The sequence below is a fragment of the Apaloderma vittatum genome, unplaced genomic scaffold (genome assembly GCF_000703405.1).
Source record: "Apaloderma vittatum isolate BGI_N311 unplaced genomic scaffold, ASM70340v1 scaffold12360, whole genome shotgun sequence".
In the NCBI taxonomy this organism is placed as follows: domain Eukaryota; kingdom Metazoa; phylum Chordata; class Aves; order Trogoniformes; family Trogonidae; genus Apaloderma; species Apaloderma vittatum.
In genome coordinates this window covers 9398-31557 of record NW_009692914.1, presented here as the reverse complement: position 1 = coordinate 31557, position 22160 = coordinate 9398, and the positions used below count along the sequence as shown (strand labels likewise).

At 46.2% G+C, this 22160-nt stretch overlaps 1 protein-coding gene across 1 annotated transcript in view; it reads right to left on the bottom strand.

Moving 5' to 3' along the window:
- Positions 1-16616, bottom strand: part of LOC104277025 (histone-lysine N-methyltransferase, H3 lysine-36 and H4 lysine-20 specific-like) — a gene marked incomplete at its 5' end in the record, with an annotated part of 40599 nt that extends 23983 nt beyond the window's left edge. Inside the window, 8 exons of the mRNA XM_009873575.1 lie at positions 724-842; positions 1589-1658; positions 2743-2852; positions 4525-4816; positions 4964-5085; positions 9390-11328; positions 13319-13491; positions 16481-16616. Of these exons, the coding sequence (XP_009871877.1) occupies positions 724-842; positions 1589-1658; positions 2743-2852; positions 4525-4816; positions 4964-5085; positions 9390-11328; positions 13319-13491; positions 16481-16616 (2961 nt within the window). The remainder of the gene's footprint in view (positions 1-723; positions 843-1588; positions 1659-2742; positions 2853-4524; positions 4817-4963; positions 5086-9389; positions 11329-13318; positions 13492-16480) is intronic.
- Positions 16617-22160: the final 5544 nt, after the last annotated feature.

Genomic DNA, 22160 nt, shown 5'->3' with positions numbered 1-22160 from the left:
CCTGGGCCACTGGAAGTGAGAGGCGATGGTGAGAGGCCCAGAGGTGTCCTGCCTCTCCCAGGGAGTCCTGCTTCCCCTACACTTGGTGATACCTGGCTGACTCCTAAAAGGCAAAATGTGCTTGTCAGAGATATTTGTACATCATCTATGCTGGGACGCAGTAGAAGGGAGTTGCCCCAATTTTCCCTCTCTGCTGGATGGCAGAACACAATCAGAGGCTCCTGTGAACAATCACAGTCTCCCTCAATCCCTCCAATATTGCCCTTACAGCTCACCCTGGCATGCAGCTACCAGCGAAAGAAGGGGTTGAAGTCCACAGTCTAGTGCTTGCACTTCATACTGGTGCATAAAAATGCAAGATTCCCACCACTACCACCAGAGAAGACCTTTTACAGCACTTAGAAGTTTTACACCTTACTTCCGAGGTGCAAAGCGAGATGCTAGACAAAACCAGGCTCCGTTCAAGTCAAACAGCCTCTCTCCTGGAGAATCAGCAGAGTAGCAGCTTAAAAGCAGCCCAAGTTGAGCAGTCATCACAAAATAGCTACTAAATCAATGTGGTATCTTCAGCTTCAACCCCAGGCTTATGCAACTACAGCAGTGGGATAAACTCCCAACCGACATGCCAGCCAGGCAAAGGCTCTGGCCTGGGCTCTGCAAAGTGCCCTGAGAAGTAGCAGGCAGGTTATAAGGATGACAGCATGTAGGAAAACCCAAGAGTACCTCAGAGTGCGGGGTCTCCCCCATTCCCTCCTCATTCCTCTCCTTCTTGGGATGCACTGCAGTAGAGGCATGGCGCTGTCTCTTCCGCTTCCGCTGCTTCTCCAAGAGCTTTTCAGAAGCTGCAATGCAACAGAAAGACCACTCAAGGAAAATTCAGAAATAACTCCCTTGCTACAGGCACCACCCTTTCCAAGAGCTTCAGGTTGGGTCCTACTGTCGTTGAAGGCGTAAGGGCTGGCACAGTACCAGCCTCAAGACAGTCTGCCCTCCGTCCTGCAACCATCAGACCACCACTGACTCACACTGGTTTAAGCTTCTTTTGATGAACAGTATCACTGACTTTCCCGATACAGCCCCCTCCAGCAGGAGAAGAAGAAACTTTACCAACATCAAGCTTATGCTGCTAATCAAATGTTGATAACTACCTCCTCCCACCACACTGCAACAAAAACTCCCTCACATGGATGCCAATGTGATGCAAAGGCAGAGGGGGAGGGAGGACAATGTAACTGCACAGCTGTCCCTGGCACAAGGCAGCCACCGCTGAGCCTGGTCACAGCACGTCATCAGGCAAAAGACAGCGTGTTGGCACAGGACCTGTGCCAGTGAGGGTCATAGGCTGGGTGCTTGAAGGAAAGAGATGACATTCACATCTTCTCAGAGAAACATTTCCATAGGGAAATCAAAGTCCTTGACAGTGCCTTGGGTCAATCTTCCTACTCAGTTCTTCTGCCACTGCCTCAGCTCAGCCAAGTGCTCTCCGAGAGCCCAGGACACACAAGCCCTTAGACACAGACACACAAAGCCACAGGCACCGATTCAAATGTCACCAACAACCCACGCCCACAGCCATGCCTTCACTTACCTTCTCCCAAGTCCGAGAAGTGGGCTGGTGAGCAGAGCTCAGAGCTGTCGTTCTCCAAAGGACCAATGCCCTAGAAATAAGAACAGTCGAGTCACCAGTGGCGAATGAGAGACGCACGCTTGTCAGCCACATGGAGCCCTTTACGAATGACCGCAACTTGGAACTTACAGTTCAGGTCATGGATTCATCAGCAATTAGAGACTTTACAAGGAAACATTTGTTTTGTGTGTGCATGATAGATAAAACCCACACGGAAAAGTGAAGTCCTGCCCAGAGGCAGGGAGGAACGCTGAGAATGCTGTGCCTTGCGCTCACCAGCGCTATCGGTTGTTTCCTGAGCTCTCCCCAACAGGCTGCCAACACCCTGTAAGCTGCTGGGACCAGAGATTCTATTCTGGCTTTACACTTTTGCAGTGGTTAAGACCGAAAAACACTGGCCTCTGCGCTACTGCAACCATGATAACTGTATTAAGACTGTGCCACATAGAGAAAAAGGAAAGGAAAAAAGCTATTATTAATCAACCTTAGACACAGTGACAAGTCTTGTACACCAGCTGAAATAATTCTTGGCAAGTTGTTTGTTTCCAAACTACACCACTGAATATCAAGTATTTTGCAGAGCAGCATTTTCTTTAAAAATATGCACCAAGAACTGAATACTCTATGCAATACAGGTCAAGCCTCCATCCTGCTACAAGCTCTGCACTTATGTACCATTCACCAGCTCACTTGGGAAGGTAACAAAGGGAACACTGGTCAGAGGAAATCTGATGGAAAAGAACAAAGCCTCAGGTTCAAGTCCAAGCTACACAGCAACGTGACAGTGACAGAAAGCCTCTGTGCATAACATTTCTGCTCACACTTCCTCAGCCAGCATCCAGATGACTTCTTTTTGATATAAATCAATGAGGAGAGGAGATTTTACAGCAAAAATTACCCAATCCTCGATACCAGTGGGGAGGGGTGGGGAACACATCTGTATTCACATTTCATCATCATAACACAGCAACCAGCACCTTTGGGAAGGGTGGACCTTTGCTCCTGGGCCACAGCCAACAAAAAACCACAGCCTGTCACACTGTGTCTCATTCAGCAGAGTCTGCTCTCGAGGCTCGTTTTCTATCTGGTTTTCAAAAGACCTAAAAGGGAAGTACCTTCTTCGGGGGAGTCCACTCATCCTTCTTTGGCATAAAGGCAGTGTCCAAATCATTGGATTCCAAGAGCTTTTTAGTGGGCTTCCTCTGACGCTTGCTTTCAAAGTTTCCTGCAACAAAACTCTTCACATCAGATAAAGGGGGTCATCTTCTTTTCAATCAGACTAAGACCATTAAGCAAATATCAGCCAACAGTTCAAAACAATCTGCTTTGCCCTGTCTTTGGTTTCATAAGCTCCTAGTAGAGAGGTGCCAATTATCTTCCAAAAAAATTAACTTCCAAAAAAATGGACCTCAGTCCATCGTGACCTTCAGGCGTACCTCAATACACTAATACAAAAATCCACCCACAGAAGAAAGATTATGAAGTCGATGCCAGGAGGTAACACATCCTGGTAGTGCAGCTCAGATCGTAATTTCCCAATCGCTTTGATCTGGCAGAAGCCAGCCCTACCACTGACAAACCCAGCCTTCCCTCCACTCCCACACCACTCACACCAGCCGTCGTGCTGCGCACCGTAAACAGGCTAAAGGACAAGCTCTCGGTAACAACTACCTGGGAAGACATCCCAAACAAGCCAGCTGTAACCTGCACTATTTCCTACTCAAGGTTTAGCTGGCACTCAGGAAGCAACAAGCTGCTAGACCTTGGATTTTTCGCACTAATTTTGGCAACAGCATAAACTTAAAACTACCAGGAAATTATGATGCTGTAAGTGCAAGTCACTGCGCAGAAACAACTTGCTACCCATCCTACGCTGTCATCCGCTTGCTTCATCATCCTCGGCTGTGTCCTCTCTGTGACACATGCTGTGCCACCTCCGCGGGCTCTGCTGATGCATCAGACACCTAATAGAGGGACAACAGGGCACTGCTCTCAAGGTCAGGCTCTGCCCACAGCCTGGACTCTATGTGCTTCAGCAAGAGGTGAGTTTTGGCAGGAGGGGGAAGAGCTACGCAACCTCTGCACATTGCATGCGTTCTCCCACTGCTGCACCCTGTTCTCCTGCATTTCCAGCCTCAGGTTGACATCCTCAGATTTTTCTCCTTTGATCTTAACCTAACGTTCCATTTCCATCTGACACCCACAAGCCCTGACAGGCAATCCCTCTGCCGACGCCAGGCATGTCCTTTACACACCACCAGAGAATGTATGTACTGCAAAGCAAACCCCGATACTGACTCTGTTGGAAAAATGAAAAGCCCATCAGGCCACACTTGCTCTTTGCACACGGTGCCTTACTGAAAGCTAAGGCCCTGGCTCGCTGCTAGCACAAACCTTTGACAATTTCTACGGATGCTTAGAATCTCTAATAAAAACGTTTTTCCAGAGGGGTTTCTGTGCTACAATTACCTGAGCACACTAGGAGAGCAAAAGGTCACCCCACAAGCTATGCAGATCAGATCCAAAGGGTTTTAACAGCATCAAGTTACCTTCGAGCTAAAGGAACGCTGCTGTTTGCAAGGATGGACAGAAAGCGCTCGGAGAAGGAGTTGTGACTTCCTTCATTCAGACAAAGGGGTATTCTGTGCCAGGACCTAAGGAGGATCATCACACACTACAGAAGCTAAGAGCATAAGTGCAATCACCCAACTCAGTGGATCACCTGCTGCACCTGGTCCCTCTCCCTTTCCAGCACTAGTAACGGTCATTGAATGAGGCAAAGCAAAACCAAGCACATCACCAACTGCTGACTTTTTCACTCTAGCCGACGCAACAATTTTCACTGAACTAGCGACACGTTCAATTATGAGAGCAGAATCACACAGCCTCCCACTAACCTGATTTCAGAAACCTCTCTTCTGCGTCTGGAGAAGCAGAAACTTCAGAAACATCTGAGGAAGAGAGCACGAGCTCTGGAAAATCTGACGGTCCTTCTAGAAGTTGATCAGCGGGATCAGTGGAATGGGATCCTAGTTCTGAGAGGGAGCACTCTGCTTCAAGGATGGGAGGGGACTCTTTGGTTGAAGATGGAGTTGAAACCAAAGGACTCTGCTCCCGCCGGGTGTCTCTGTCAGGACTGCATTGTGCGGGAAGACCTCCTTCAAACTCAGACCTCACCACGGAATTCACCTAGCACAGCGAAACATGGTGGTGAAAACATTTGTCCTGCACAGCACTGCACAGAGCAAGAACTCTCAGCCAGCAAGAACACATCAAAAGCGCACAGACTCCAGCTCCAGAGTAATAACCATGAAGAGTACATTAGCCTTCACCCACCTTTTGCAATTGCTCTTGGCCTTTCTTTGACTTTTTCTTGGGTGCAAATAAGTGATCGTATTCTTCTGCATATTCCAGAAGCCGTTTACTCGGCTTTCTGAGGCGCTTTCTCTCTGAACGTACTAAGAAAAAGGAAAGCAGCTTCAAGACTGTGTTTCTGAGACAATCACAAGACAAAATTCTCTAAGTGATCTGTAGATAATAGTTGTTCCTGCCTTCTCTTTGAGAGGCTCCATGCAGGAAGAGCCCTGATACTTCTCTCTCTGTGATGCAGCCTTATAACTTTTGAGCTTCCTGTTTTCCACAATCCTGACATGACAGGTGGGATTTTTAAGGACCTAAGGGACTTCAAACAGTTCAGGTAAGAAAACAAAAAACATAAGATATCTGACTTAGAAGCTCCTGGAGTTTCGACCCAACATCTCCCTAGACAAACTACACCTAACCTTCTTGTAGTACTTTTACTGAAACCGAAGACCACTGGCACATCAGGCTCCCCTCATGCTATTTTTGCTGTTAACCCGAACTCCTTTCCTTTTAGGGCAGGCCTACAGGAAAACACTGTTTTCCCGTAACAGGGTTCAGTCAGTAGTTTCACTAGTGAAACGTAAGCCTAACTCCTTCCCTTCCCCTCCTCCCCGGCGTATTTCTGTGTATACTACAAGAGCCTTGTGCTCCCCATCTGCTGCTGCGAGCCCTTTTATTGCCTCTGCTTCCTGACAATAGATTCCACAATGAGACCAGGGAGCGCAGGGTCCGCGCCAGCCACCGCAAGCCCTTCGGGGCTCAGACGGCTTTGTGTTTGCACAGCGCTGCACCAGCGCAAGGGAAACCTGGTAACAGGTATTTCCTCGACAAAAACCGAAGCACCTGTGCTACACCACCGCAACGCCCTGGTACACAGCAAGCTCCAAAAAAAACCCAAACAAAAACCTGATGCTGTACACCATTCTCCACCCGGCAAGCCGCAGAAACACAATGATGCAAGATCGTGTCTTTTTCTCACTTCTCAGAACACCTCTGACTTTCCCCTCCCTTTTTTTTTTTTTTTACTTTTCAAAACTATTAAATAATATTGTTTAAATATTTCTCCTAGTCACAAAAATATTTGTGGTCTACCGGAAGCTTGGGAACAAACAAAGAGATATTCCCTTTGCCTCTCATCTGTAGGAGGTGGCTTTTTCTTTTTTAAAACGGAAACATTTTATAACAAAGCATTCCAGCGCAACACTTCAGAACAGGGATGTTGGACAAGATTGCTACACTTTATTGTGGCTTTGTGGTTAAACAAGCACGAAAATGTCAAACATGGCCAAAAGAGAAGAAAGGAACAACTTTCTCAAACAGTTATTTTCAGCCCCTGTTAAAGCTCTGTACACGTTTCTGGGTGGATACACATTTCCAGTTATAGCATAACCAGCTATAGGATAAGTATCCTCAGCAGGCAACTATTTAGAGCCCCAAAGCCACACAGCACTGTGCCAGAAGGATTGGCTTAACTGCATTTTTTTTTCTTCCTCCAAAGCAAATACCGGACAAGAATCCCAAATGCAGTCTGACTGGCACTGGAAAAATCACATACCTGATGGAACTATCACTATAAATAATGTTTTATGTCTGGAAATTCCACTAGTCTCCACTTCTGCCTTACTTGCTCTAAATCACACCACAAAGTTTGCCGCAAAAATACGCCAAATGTCGCCATTCATTCAGCTGTGATAAAGACTTTACATAGTTCAAGCTTAAGTGAAAATGTCACAGCTGTGACTGCAGCCCACTGCGATCTCTCACCCCTGATGCGCTGCCTGCTGCGGACAAGGACCAGCCACATCTTCTCAAGGCACTGGCAAACAGAGGAAACTCCTCTTCTGGAAGCTGCAGTCAGTCTAACCTCCACCATCATTCTCTCCACTTCCTATGTAGCTGCTTGATATAAAAAGACAACTGGTTTCTCTGAGGGGGCTTTCACAGCATTAGAGGTTCTCACTGCCACCAGCACGCGGCGAGTGTTACAGCAGCCCTGACACCTCCTCACACACAGAGGTTCCCGTGCCTCCCTACAGCACATCTGTACAGGTAAAATCCAGGTGTGTCTCAAGGCTGATGTGCTGTTTAGGAGAGGGGAATGAGGAATTACACTGCAGCTGCTGATCTGTCCCTTCTGCAGGCAAACCCAGTCCCTTGCTGTCACTGCACCCTGCGCTCCTCTCCACCACCACAGCTGGCCCAGGAGCTGCCGGCCGCCTTCCCGCAGCCCTTCTCTCCTCACACTGCCTCCTCTTGGTAGCTCTTCTCTAGTTCTCTCTGCAGACTTGCGTCTTCACCTCAACCTTACAGGGATGCTTCAGTTGCAAAACTGTCACGACACCCCGCAAACCTTCAGCTGCATTTGGGTGCAAAGCAGGACCTCGCTCCCTCCGTTGGGCTGCGACGCCCCTAGAGCAGAGCCCCCCCAGCCCAGCCCATGTCCTCTCGCCTGCTCCACAGCGACTCAAGTCCTTCAAAACATGCAACTACAGCTAGAGGAGTCAGTGAATGATTAAGCTTGTCACGATTTCAAACCAGAACCTTTACACCTCACGTGGGCTTGTTTCACCTGGTGGGGTTGTTTTCTGTGCCTGCTGCGACTTGCCATAGGCAGGTCCTACGACCGCTAAGCCAGGAGCCACCTTTTCCACACCGAAACAGAGGCACAGGCAACCTCCAGCAACCACTAATAGCAAAATACACACACAGGAATGTGCGCAGAGGGAACATGTAGGTGACAAAACGTACGCAGGTTCAAAATTCCAAAGAGCTGTATTAATTTATGATATCACAAACAGATTAGAGCAATTCAGTTTGGTGAAATCTACAGTAAAATTTCATTTTGTTGTTTTCATTAAGGTTTGCTTCCCCAGATTCTTTGCAGAAGCCTGAGGATGGTATGCGCTGAACATGGTTCTGCTGGACCTATTCCCTCCAAACACACCTTTTCTTTTTTCCTTTTTTTTTTTTTGGCTTTTACTGAGTGTCCCCATCCCTGCAGGAGAGGCAGGGCTGTCTGACCTTATGGTCCTCAGAAGTCTCCTCCTTTCCAGGTCATTTCCCTCCCAGTGATGCTGCTTTACTTCTGCTGGCCATCCTCCAGCCTCACCTCCAGCCCAGCCTCCCTGGCGGCCTCCCTTTCTTCTGCTCTCCCCCTCAGCCCCTCAGGCAGACCAACCAGAGCTGTAAAAACTAGGAAACCGGTAGGATTCCCCAACTCCTTATTAGAAGCTAATAAAACTACATGCTAAAATGCCAAAAAAAAAACCCCTCAACACATCGTCTTGATGAAATCCTAAAGAAAAAACTAAAGATAGGTTCGGTCTAACAAAAATATAAAAAAAAAAGCAAGTAAGAGTAGCTCTTGAGAGTCAGTTTCCCACAATTTTACAGCACTAACATCATGCTCGTGGCTATAAACAAACACATTATGAAGGTGTTAAGTTTTTTTTTAAAAAAAAGAAAAAATCTAAACTTAGGAAGATGCTTATTTTACCTCTTACTGTGAAGAAACTAATAACAATTTGTAACATATTTAAAATTTCTCACCAAAAAACTAAGCAAAATCCCAGAGTCGCTCTGCCTTCTTTGTTCTCCATGGCTACAGAGAACCCAAAAGCAAGGTACCGCACTTTCTTCAGCTCAGTCATATACATCTCCATGTTGTCAAACAGCCCCAATTCCACAACTTATGCTTTAAATGAAAAAAAGTGTAAAATGTAGACAAATACACGCTCTGGTGCAAGTCCAGCTCCCTTACCTTGTGCAGAGAATTCAGACTGGGGAGCAAAGTTGCCAAGCTCTGTTTCTGAGTCCATCACACTGTTGTTTGGCTTACCACATACATTCAAACGCTTGTCAACTAAGTCTAAAGGACTCTCACAGTCCTGATCTGCCAGGTCTCCCTCAAGCACCTTTGAATGAGGGGAATGCCTACGTCCCAAGCACTCATTTCCCTTCAGCGAAAAGCCACGAAAATTCAGGCCAAAGGCACTCTCCAAGTTTCCTCGTTCCCTAGATCTACTGATGTGCTTATTAGATCTAGCACTGCTTTGGTTAAAACGCTGCCATCGTTTTTTGGGTGCTACGTGATTTATATCATTAGACTCATCACCAAGAGAGCTCTCACTATTTGCCTCTGAATCCAAGTCTGGACTCTCCCCATTTTCAGCAGAAGTGCAGCTCTCATTATTTCTACCGGCTTCAGGTCTCCTTCCAATACGATCTAAATTGTCATCAGATAAACCAGCAGAGTCTTCATCAGTTGAATGTTCTGTTAAATCAACAGACTCTTTCCTCTCAGTATCTTCTGCTTCATTACCTAGAGGACCGGGAACCGAACCATGAACGCGGAAAGCATGTTCTCCTGAATCTCTGGATAACCGACTTAGCAACTTACTTGGCCCTCCTGGTTTTAAGTCCTTTCTGTTTGAAACTGTTTTATCTCCAAGCTTTGATGACTGCTTAGATTTTGAACAGTTGCGTTTGGGCACGCAATTTGTGCCATTTGTCCCAGAAACAGCAGCACTTGCAGGCTCCCTTTTACTAGTACCAATCCCCGCCAACTTGGTTGGAGGATTGCGTGAAAAGGAGGAGTTGCTTACAGAAGAGTTTGGATTTACTGTTTCCTGGACACAATCTCCATTTTTCTCTATTTTGTATGGGGGACCTACAATAGACAAGGACTTCAGACCACTCGCAGAATTGCTTCCAGGACCATCAGCTGTGCTGGTATTTCGAAACGGGACTATATTTTGACTAGTCATCAGCTGCTGTTCTTTTGTCTTACTGTCATGCATATCCTTCAACATCATTAGCAAGGTGCTGAATTTGTAATCTGGCTCAATAGGCAAACGACCGTGACCAGAAGCAGAAGAGAAAAGCAGCGGTACTGTGGCCTTTGGAGCGCCAGAGTCACCAGCGTCGTCACTGACAGACCGGTAAGACAGCTCCTTCAGCTCCGACAAGACGTGTTTCACCACAGCCGTTTCTATCTCAGCAGAGTCCCTGGGTTTCTCATGCATGTTGTTTAACAGTTTCTGACCGTCAACTTTTCCACTTCTCTGAAGAGAATCTCTCTGAAGGCCAGAGAAACCTTTGGTATCCGAAGAGCAGCGATTCATGCCTCCCTCCTCTTCTGCAAGAGAAGGCTCCAACCCAGCAACTTTTTCTTTATGTTTGCATTTTATACTCCTGATTCCGGGCAATTTAATGCTTTTCGGTTTCAAGATTATTTGATCTGCAACAGGCCAGGAGCTGTCCTTGGAAACACTCTGGGGAGTAGTGTGCTGGTTTGCTAAAGAAAGATTGTCATTTCTCACATTTGAAGAGCACTCAAGAGCCGTCAATGACATCTCAGCATCAGAGAAGCCTACTTCAAGCTCCCCATCTACAAATTCAGCATCAAGTCTGTTGGTTACTGAACTTCCCAGAGGTTTGCGATCTCTGTAGGACTTCTTCCTGGCCCTTCTGTTGCTCTTCTGAGAAAGATACATGGAAAGCTTAATGTTTCCACTTGGTGCCGTAGGAAATGCCTTCTCCACTTTATCTGAAGAATCACTAACTTCAAGAGCACTAGAAGCTCTCTCTGAACTTTGGTCCATCATATCCACATCACTGTTCCCACCATCTGAGAGGGAAGAGGATGAATCCGATTCAGTTTGCTTTTTCTCCATACCAGTATCAGATGCAGAATAGTGTATCTGTAACTTGGAACTGCACAGAATGCCCAGGGAGCTCTTCTCTCTCTCCAGAGATGTACTGGAAAACAAATCCCCCTGAAGCGTGTTCTTCAGAGCATCACTTTTACAATTCTCATAGTCCAGTTTCAAAGCTGTCTTTTCAAAACGTCTTTCTCCAAAGGAGGAAAGCAAATGGTTTTCCCTGGTGCTGTTGGATGGTGTTAGGCTGTTGGCGATCCGTCGAAGCTCGTGAGACGCGTGTTTATCGGGGAGGTCCCCAACAATCATGCTTCTAACTATGCTCTCTGGAGTTTTTCCTTTGATTTCTCCCCTGGATGCTTCCCCTCTCGCACCACTCTTTTTTACTCTAGTCCTTTTTCTGCTGTCTGAGCTCTTTTTCACATGTGGCTTAACGTGCAATTTTCCTTTCTCACTGGCCGAGTGTCCCGAGTCCAACGTCAAGGATTTAAAACAGCCGTTCAGTTGTCTGTCCCTTTCTGCTCCAGGGCCATTGGCATAGTATTCAGACTGCACTTCTTTCTCACTGTCCAGCTCGCTGGAGTTCTGGCTGAATTTCTGATCCTCTGGCCCCCCGAGAAGTATGTCTTCCGCCTGTCCAACACTGACTTCCCATTTAGCCATAAATCTCTGAGGAACCTTAAAGTCAGAGGAGACAAAAAAAAAAAAAAAGAGAGAAAAAAAGAAATTGGTGGGGTAAGCAACAAGATAAAAGTGAGACAGAGATGCACAAGGCATAGAACAGAGTGACAGGGCTGCACTTTGCATCTTTAAGAGAAAAACATGGATTCCCAGAGACTGTGCCTAGGGGACACAAAAAATATTCCTCCTGGGTAAGCACTCTGCACACCTGCTGAGCGTAATAAAAATCCCTGTGCATTCTCAAAGCAGCAAAAAGTTCCCTACGCACCCAGATCTCCCAGGAACCAGACGTCTCGGCATCCCAGCACACCCTGAACACAACAGCTGGAAAAGTGGAATGTATATGGTGTGGATCCCTGGCACAGAGATGTAAAGCAACATCCAACAAGAATCTCAAGGCAAACTAAGCCTTTTCCTCAAAATACTAGAGCAGACGTGTTTGCTTTACTCATTCTTGAGTCTTCCTGCATCCCTTGAACTCAGCACAATTCAGTCTTCCCTCTCCATCAACTCACTTGGGCAGAAGCACAAGATTCACACATACATGAAATGTACTCTGTCAAACTCAAGACATTTGTCACCTAGAAGTCTCCGAGCTTTAACTCTGTCCCTTTAGTATAAAATAAAAAGCACGCTCCATACTGGACAGAAACCTCTGCTAACACCTAAAACCAGCAAGAAACTTGTTTCTTTACCACGTGTGCAGTTCTTGGCTGCACAACAGCAAGTCAAAGGCTTCACAACCGCTCCTAAAATCAATACCATTTCGAAGGCAGGAGGAACAACTCAAATTTCTGACACTTTTCCTTTAAAAAAACCTCACACCAACAAAAAATCTCATCTCAGTAGATTAAAAAGGTTTTACGGAACAGCCTGGTAGCAAAGCAGCCAAAGACTCTCAGCTTTGCATCAGATCTTGGTTTGCAGGGATGTGAACCTGGACATTTCTGTGAACAACAGACATTTGAATCCCCCTCTTGCAGCCACACCAGCACTGCCATTTACACATAGGATGAGATTCTAGCCATGCAGCACATCTAGGACCAGAAAAGTTATTTGGGAGCATGAAACTAGCTGTCAGGGGGCTGGAACACCAGAAGTCCTTGGAGAAGATATTGAACATGCCCTTGGAAAAGCAAAACCAAATGAACACATTACCTCAGGACTCACATCTGCAAGAGCACATTCAATCTGATGGGTTTGCATTAACATAGGTTAAGTACTTAACTGCTAACAAACCTCTTGAAAAAGAGAAAAAGAAAAGCCAGACACCACTGCCTGGTATAACTCCTCTCTACAGTAACGCAACAGCCTCTGTACATCTTCACTTTAGCAATTCTAAAAAGTTAATTTCTCCAGTCACCTCCCTAAAGATGCAGACCAGACCTGTGTCACATTACATCACACTGGCTACAGCTCCTAAAGGCCGTTACGTTTGGAAATGGAGATGATGCGATGAGCCACAAAACTCGTTCCCACAGGCTCACTGACAAAGTGTTTTCCAAGTCAGATTAAAAGTCCTCACAGATTCTATACAGAGAATTACTGAAGCAGGGCTAAAACCCCCACTGCTTTATCTCAGTCAGTGATCTACCCAAGCGTGTGACTCCACCTCTGCTTCAGATCAGCCAAGAGAGGCTGCCAGAGAGCACAGGGAGTCAGGGAGTAGCAGTGCAGTGGAACAGCCCTCAGGAGAGGGCTGCGCTGCTCACGCCGACCGAGGAGACCGGGCTCCTCTGCCCCTCCGAGCTGTGCAGGGCAATAAAAGCACTGGGTCACACCCCGACACAAAGCAAAGCCTAGAAACTGCTGGCAGCTGATAAACTCTGCTCATTGAAGGACGCAAAGAATCACTTCCCTGGCCCTGTTGCTGCAGTCCCTGCCACAGAAGAAAGCCACTGAAGAGCAATTTCAGGCATAAAGGAATATTTTGCACTGGGCAGATTTGAAAAATCAAAAAACATCTTAGAGAAAACAGATCTTTCACCTTATGTTTGTAGCCTTTTTCCTTCTGCTTTCCTCTTCTCCGAAGAACAGGCAGCTCTTCAAACTGATGTCTTCCTTCAAAGAGGACAATAGCTTTCCCAGCAACCCAGGTTTTCTCTGAAGGTTCTCCTAAGGCATCCACATAGTACTCTCGGTAGGGTCTCCGATTGGAAACTATTTTTAAAAATTTAGCAAAATTAATCTCTGGCATACAACAGAATAAAGGCACAAAAAGAATAGCAGAAAGTGGAAATAATTTGCCACTTAATTTTCAACAACCTTTTGGTTAATAACATTCCCACAAATGCCAGTTCTGGGGGTTTGTCAGAACTAAGGGAGATCCCTTTGGTCTCTGCTCTCTATGTTTTGTGCTGCTACTCTCTACTTCTAAATGTTTAAGTATTTTTTTTTTTACAAACAATTGATGAACAGCTCTAAGATGGGCCATCTCCTTAGAGCAAAGACCACAGTTTGGCTGTAAAAAAAAGAAATTATGAAAGTATCCAAATATTTTTTTCCTGGAGAGACACAACATATTAGACAGGATATTTCTTTTCTGCTACTCCCTGATTAATGATTAAACAGTCCAGTCCACTTGGCTGCCGGGAAAAGGCAACACTGCACCGGCAACACCCAGAAATGAAATCCTTCTGGGTAGGATTTACTCATACAGGTTGAGCCTCCCCCACCATGATATAACCCACCTTGTTCAATGTTTTGTTACCAAACAAGCTCTTATTTAGGATATAAAATGTTAACAACAGCCCTTAAGTAAGCACATACATTTTACAAGGACTAGGAGCAACCTGACAAAACGTTAGTTGCAATGAGTATCTCCATACTTTGGGCACAAAGGTGGAGAGCAAAAGAAGAAACTCAACCATAAGGGAATAATCAAAGATTTTTCAAAGCTGCTTTCTGTGCAAGAAGGTTCAACAGACACAGCACAATAAAGAACTGAACCAGTACTAGGTGTGCTGGTGAAAAAGGACAGATTACAGGCATTAGAACAGAGTAAACAAGGCTTGAACAAGGGATATAAACTTCTCCCTGCATTTCACTGCAATGTGTGTTTTACGTTCTCCTGGGAACTCCCTCACCCTCCAGAGGCGTCGCCCAGACTTCACCGCCCATTTGGTCTGTGCTGCCTCTTCCAGGAGTGCCAGCACAGTGCGGCCTTCAGCAGTGCTGCCCTTCAGATTCTGACCAAGACCAGCGAGCAGATGACAAATAATGACCTGGGCAACATCAAACCAAGGGCAAAGACGACAGACTTCATCTGTCCCATTCATAGTACTGGGTCTCAGGCCACCGAGCCTCGACCTTTCAGTTCCAAAAATCCTTGAGTCAAGAACTTGCTGAGAAGAGGCAAATCACCTTAAAAAAACCCCCCCACCACGCCTCAAATCCAAGGGGGGGAAATAAAAAAGTTTAGAAGTGATGAGTTTGAAGTGATCTGCTTGTTTTGAAGGGCTTGTTCCCTTGGCAACAGGAGAGCCAAGGCAGGAGGACTGTGCCTCCCAGGGTGCACGGAGTCCCAGCACCTCCACCTGCCCAAAAGCACCAGAGTTCAGATCCCCCCGCAATGAGGAGGGGAGATGGGCAGATTGCACACAGCCATGACTGGAAAATGCAGCTTTTCCCAGAGCTCTGCTGGTTTGAACACAGATAAAACACGATGGGAGAGTCTCTCATGCAGCTGGAGATCAGAGCTTTCTGGAATTTGTTAATAGCATGTTTCCTCTCTGCAGAATTCCTTTACTAGTAATCCTCATACACTGGCCGAGAAGGGATTACTGGACAGCTACATACATTAAAACCTGTCCAAAACTTCAATGGGAGGGATGCAGAGGGAGAATATATGTCTGGCATATCTTCCAGCAACATCTTCAACAGGAATTTGAGAGTTCAGAAGGGACTATTTAAAACAGCACATTTGTTATTATCTAGAATCAGGATGAATGCCTCCCAAAGAATGAAGACAAGAGTGGAAAAATAGCAAGTAAGAAGACTACAGCAACCAGACCTGGGGATGACATGAGCACAATGCAGGAGAAGCTGTTTCAAGTCTCTAGAGAAATAGTAGAGGGCTCTGAGCTGACAGCTACTCAGAAAAAGCCTCCTCAGAACTTGGTTCTTAGGCTGGCAAGGGCCACAAAAACTGAAGGGAAATACTCTGGTGAGTGGCAACCTCACTGGTCCACAGAGCTGTCAAGGGCAGACAGCACTAGTTCAAGGGTTTTTTCCAGTTGCCCACAGAACAAAAAGAATCAGAAGGGGAAATCAGGAACAAAGAAGTAAGCGTTTCCATTCCTGGCAGTCTCCCCATAGCGAGTAAGATCCTCAAAGCACCGTGAGAGGCTTCAAATGAGCTGCCATTTCCAATCACTCACTTCCCCTCTGTTCTCTCCATCACTCACCTACACCTCTCTGCCCTCAGTCTGTAAGACTCCCTTCCTGGCTCTCCCCTGCACACGCACAGCTCTGACTTCTCTCCGCTGGCTCTTAGTCTCTCTGACACACTATGCCCTAAACTTTCACATATGTGGCTCCATCTCCAGGTTTTTCTGGCATTTCCCCACAAACAGCCCCTTGCTCCCTTGTGCCAAACAAACCCCCAAAAAATCACTTCCTTGCACACATTCCCAGCACACCTTCAGGCATCCAGCAACTATGCTGCACTACCACACGCTGCTTCTCAGCCCCTCCAGCCTCCTGCTCTGCAAGCGGGGCCGACTGTCTGTGACCTCACACAGTCCAGGCTTCCCAGCTCCACTTCCCCACCCACTGCACGTCTCTGCCCTCACTTCTCTGATCCATCTCCTTTTTTTTTTCCGCATTCCTTTTTCAAGAGGCTGCTCTTTTTTCTGCACTGCCCTGAGCTCGGCCCAGTTACTTACCCTTCCAATGCTCTAGGAAGAAAAGCCTACGTGTCCAACAGCTATCTGTGCCACTTCCATCAGCCTCAGCCCCATCTTCCTCCTGTCATCTCCCTGATCTAGGTCTACTTTATAGATCAAGGTCCTCCGCAGCAGAGTATTTCTTCATACCTTTCAAGGGCCAGAAATGGTTTTTTGTTTTTGGGTTTTTTTTAAATAATTAAAATCTGCAGCACCCTGCCATACACAAAGTCTCCACTGTGCAGTCTGAGTAGATACAGTACCTTTCATTTTTGAGTGACAGTCCAGCACTGGGTCATGACAAATTGTGCATGGCCACCATGGGCGTCTGTTGAACTTGGCCCAAACAAGATCCCCAACTTCATACTTCACTGGAGTAGGTTTCTTCTTGGCTCGGATCTTTGGGGAAAAACCAGAACACAAGAAATCACTAAAGCTCCAGATGGTTTTTTTAAAAGAGATTTGCCTCCCCCCTGGGTGCAGATCACATCTGGCCACCAGAGACATTTACATTAAAAAGCAAGTCCTGATTTTACTTAGTGGCCCCTACACCTTCAAAGAACAAGATGGTTCTTCCCATTCTTCTGAAAGAACAAAACAATAAATTATGGTTTTAGAGGATTTGGGGTTTTTTTTAGGTTTTGGTTCGTTTGTTTGTTTATTTTTAGTAAGGAACATAATCTCTGGTAAAACTGCACTCAAACTTCACATATCTGTGCAGGTAAATATTTGGGGTTAGTACTAGCCCTCATTACTTCACTAACACAAATTTGTTAATTTCAAACGTTGCTGTGTACAGGAAAAGTGGAAGTAAGAGAAAATAAAATATTCCTGACTGGAAGAAGGTGATGAGAACAGCAAATTAAGTGTTTATCGATTAAATAAAAATAAAAATTGGTAGTATGTACAAGCTTCCCTGCTTCTCAGATGTGCTCAGGAAAAAGCTTTTCCAGAACATATTTGAAACCAAAGGCAGGGAAAATCCAAGAAGCTCTTTACATCCTACTTTTTTGCTTATATAAGCAGAATGGTCATCGCTCTACCCCAATACTACAGAGCTGGAGAAAAGGGAGCACAACAGCAGTCATCTCCCTTCTAGAAGATGCACGGACACAAGGGCTTTGCTAGTCCCCAAAACCAGCTCGTGTCGAGTCTGTAGAAAACAGGCACCTGAACCCTCTCCACTTCCCAGGCTGCACAGCGAGCACAAGAACCTCAAAATCCTTCAACACAGACAAACCCAGCGCTGCTTAATGCCGTTTCTGTCTCGCTACCTGGAGCTGGACACTGCTCTCGCAGCAGAACCTCTGCCAAGAGGAGGATTCAGGAGCTTATCGGTGCTGTGACTAACTTTTCACAGGATCCAGGCAGGGGAGCCCGTGCCCAGCCATGGGGCATCCTGCCTGTTTAGCAGACACATCCCAGGTGGGATCAGCATTTTAAGAGTTCTAAAAAGTGATGCAGGTATTACTCCTGTCGATAAGCATCAGCAATATGCTCCTCATTAAAGCTGTCATAGCACAAATACGCACCTTCTCACTTTGCTTCTCCGTCCTGCTCACCACCCTTCCTGAGGCACGTCTCTTGCAATTCACAGTTCAACATCCTAGCAACTAAAACGCAACAGACCTCTCTAATAAAAAGTATATTCCACTTTACATTGAGTTTTATGGGTTTTCTTCAGTGGTTAAAGAAAACACAAAAGGATAAAGTCCTCCAATACACGAAAAAAAGCAGGTAATGATGTTACACACTACATCACTGAAATTCTTCTCACTCCATCTTCAGAAGCCGTGCGGGACCTTCGCACTGAGCAGGAGCTCAGCAGCAGGGGACGTGAAGGAGCACAGGGCAGGGGGCTGCGGACTCTGCCGCTGCCCTGTTGCATCCGAGTGCTTCTACAGCACCCCAGACACTGGTTTTCTGGACGAAAAATATGCATCCCTGAGCATGGGAACCAGAAGTGCCGCCCTTCGCTGGTGCTTTTAAATGCTGATGCACTTTCAGATGCAAAACCCCTCTATCGGTTCATTTCCAGCTGGTCGGCATCCTGTAAATGCGACCTTTGCATCAACTTGGGGTTTTTTTGTTAAAAAAAAAATCAACACCAAACCCACCACATTTCAAGCCCAGGCTTTAAGGGGCACAGGTACATCATAACTGATCACTCGACACGCTGTGCACAATGCACACCCAATACCTGTGCATCTCGCTGTAACCTGAGCGAAGTCAGCTGGAAGGAGCAGTAAAACTATGCCGGAGATTTGCCAAAGCCATTCACACCGATACACCTGAGGGACATCCCCAACTCTGCCTAGAGGCAAGTCTGCATCTAAATCAACTCTTTGTCACCCTCCAATACCCCACACGGGCCTGAGGAAAATGTGGCTTTCAAGAAACTATTCGGAAAATGCTTAAATAGTTACCTGTCTTTCTTTCCGAGCAGTCAGCAGCTATTCTCATTCCTGCCCAGTTTGCTCTCCCCCTTCTCCGGCACCAGTAATCAGATGCTGGCCCCATCATTTGTAATACTAAAAAAAAACAACAGCCCAACCCAAAAACTAGCAGAGGAGTGAAAGCATAAGTTATTTCCAGGTACATAAGTCTCTTCCTTTAAACTCTGCTGTGTGATGCCAGAACTCCAGCCCCCAAGGTGTTTATTTCTTGGACAAAAATACAACAAATTTCATTCCTATTACAATCAATGTTTCCTATGCCAAGATCAAACCGCTAACGGCCAAAAATTGAGCCCTGCAGTAACGACGACTTTTCTGTGAACTAGGGAAAGCCCAACGTTTGTAAACACAATGAACTTCAGATTTAATCCCTACATATGGTCAGAGTACTAGGTGATTACCTACAGAGCATGGAAACATTCAAGTGTTTAAATAACAGCAAAACTTTGTGTGCCACTGCATTTCAGGCAGATATCGTGTTGTAACTCCACTGAATATACTGACAAAATTCAAAGCAGGCAAGAGATTGGGTTAGTAAAGAAAGAAACCACAGCGCCTTGCTCAGTCAGCAGATTTTGTACTGTTAGACCTTCTCCTAAAGGGAGTTAAGTACTGTCTACTCTGTTATCAACTGTTTGGCATTCGTTTGTTATTCAGATGGGACAAGCTATAGTCTACACTCTCGATAATTTGCAGTATTACAGACGACTTTGTGCTATTTCTAGAAAGAACAAAAACGTAAGTTGTGGATGTTTTCATCCAAATCCTCTCCACCAATGCAAGACCACTCATCGCTGAGGAAAGGGGTCACAAATGGAGGTTCAGCGGCAGGATTACACAAGCATTTCCGCATTGAAAATCACCTCCTCAGTTTGTACTACACCAAACACACCAGGTTTTGCAATTCACTAAGTGAAGCTGAGCACCAGCTTTTAGTATCTCATGAGAAAGCAGGCTTTCTAACAGACTACCCCACAAACAGTACCTCTGCTCGCCTGAAATTCGCTTTATAAGGCAAATATGAAACACAAAATCACAGACTCATTTAGGTTGGAAAAGACCTTTAAGATCATCAATCAAGCAAGGAAAGCTTACATTTCTAAGCAATTCTATTATTGTACACATCCTGTCAGTCCTCAACTGTGTCTCAGCAATTCTTCTTCCCTTTAAAATATCCACATCGTTAAAAAGTGACAAAAACCCCACTTATCTAGTAACCACTCACTCTTGGCCACATTACTCTGCGCTGCTATTCAAACCATTAATCTTGCTGGAAGAAGTGGCACAAAGCACCGGTCTCCAAACACATGGACGTGCCACTGGCCAAGGGGTAACACCTTCCCTGCAGCACTGCTCATCTCTGGGGAACAGCCAGAGCAGCACCAGCGCCTCCGGCACAGCGCGGCACGGCCACACGCACCCCACGTGCCCCAACAGCGTGACCATCCTGGCAGAGCCACAGCAAAGCCAATCTGCACGCAAAAGGGCAGAGGTATAGATTGTTACAAGCCAACATTTTCAGTATCATGTACCTAAAAAACCGAGCCGTCCCAAGTCCAAGCGCTGAGCTGCAACAGTAGAAGCACAGTTCAAATTCAGACCTGCTTCGGAAAGCCATTGCGCAAATGCTTGGCCAAAGTAGCCCCATTAGAGTTTATTCCTGACTTAATTATAAACAGGACATTATTCAGTGAAGTGAGGGACAGACCATGCTCTGCGAAAAAGGCTGGGGCAGCAAAATAGATTGTGTGCAAGACGGATGGAGAAAAGCAAGAAGGAAGCCACTGATCCCCAGGAAGAACGAAGGAAGATCCTGCCAAGCCTGTTTCAGGCACGAAGTGGACAGAATCAAAGCCAAGGAAAAAAATAAAAGGATGCAGCCACATCTAAGCAATAATTAAACAATACAGTATAAACAACGACACTAACAGCCTTTTCCATCGAGTGCGCGGCGGGTACCTGCGAGGGCCCTGGGCTATCTCCCAAGCAGACCTCACCGCAGCAGGAGCTGCCAGCCAAGTCCCACCCTGCTCACCAGCTGCACATCCATCCGTGTGGGGCAGGAGGCAGCAGAAACTCTAACCCACAAACTTCAGTGCTCTCTTCAAATCTTCTCATTCCTAGGCAGCAACTCTTGTGCTTCTCCCCCAGGACTGTCAACAAGCTGTTCCCAATACCTACCAGAATACCTACCAGAAGCCCAGTGAGGGTCAGCCCACCGCCTCCCCCACCACCACCTTTTTTCCTTTAAGTTCAGCGATCACTACTTTTCTCCTGAACAGAACGAGATAACAAGCAGTACATCTAATTCCTACGAGTCACCAACCCAGGCCCAGATATGGCTGAAAAGCTATTCATACCGGAAAAGGAAAAACACCAACACAACCAAAACTAACAGAGCAAACTTGAGGGAATAAACAACACTTGAAGGCACCTAGATTAGCCTGGGTCCAACAGTCTGCTGAAAGCAGTATCTACTAACACAACCAACAGCACGGTGGGTGTCAGAGATGTGCCTTGCCAAGGGCATGACACTCCCAACCCCTGCCATGTCACCATCACACAACAGGTTGTTCGCTCTCTGCCCTCGCAGAGGAAGGGCAGCAACCAGGGCAAGTTCCCTCTACTCGAAGCACTCCCAGAACTGGAAGAGCTTCCAGAAATCTTCATGGGATGGTGTTTGCCTCCGGCTGAAGCGCAGTCTCACCGAGCTAACTTACAGCTGAAGACAAAGCAGAGTAGCCTCAGCCCTCTGTGCTCAGGCTGATAATCCTCCTGCCCCACAGCCTGGGTCCAGATGCTTTTCCTTCAGCCATAGGAAGGAAGCAGCAATGGCTGCAACTCTCACACAGCAACTGCTGCTGACAGTCACAGATAGTTGAAAGCACAACTCCTACCACCATCCTCCTGGCTCTTAAGGATGAGAGGGTAGAATTAAGTCCAAGTGATCCATCATTCCTTATTTCCCTGAGCTCCAACACTCAAGCACCAAAAAACGAACGAATACAGACAGAAGGAAAGAAGGCAGGAATTGGGAAATAATCTTTGCTTGTGAATGTTGCACAGAAAGATAAAAAAGAGATGTGACTAAGAACAACAATGAAGTAAGCAAAGTCAAGAACTGAAATTAATAACTGCTTGTGATGAAAAGCCAAAAAATAAACTCATTAGCAAAGATTCTTGTTTTAAAGAAGCTTTTCTGAAATCAAAACCAAATCAGTCGAAAAAAGATAAAATGGGAAGAAAATTAAATTATATCTACTTCATAGCTTAAGAAGTATTTGAAGCCAAGCAAAAAAGAGGTCAATCAAAGTTTCCTCCGTACAAAGTAGCATTACCAAGCACACCAGCTTTAAGCCTTTACAGAGAGAGGCTGTGACGTTGAACCAGCACTTGTGCAGGCAGAGCAGTGGCCGTCTGCAAGAAAACTTGAGGAATAAATCCCTGCACAGAGAAAGGGGTAAGCACAACTGGGGCAAGTATGTAA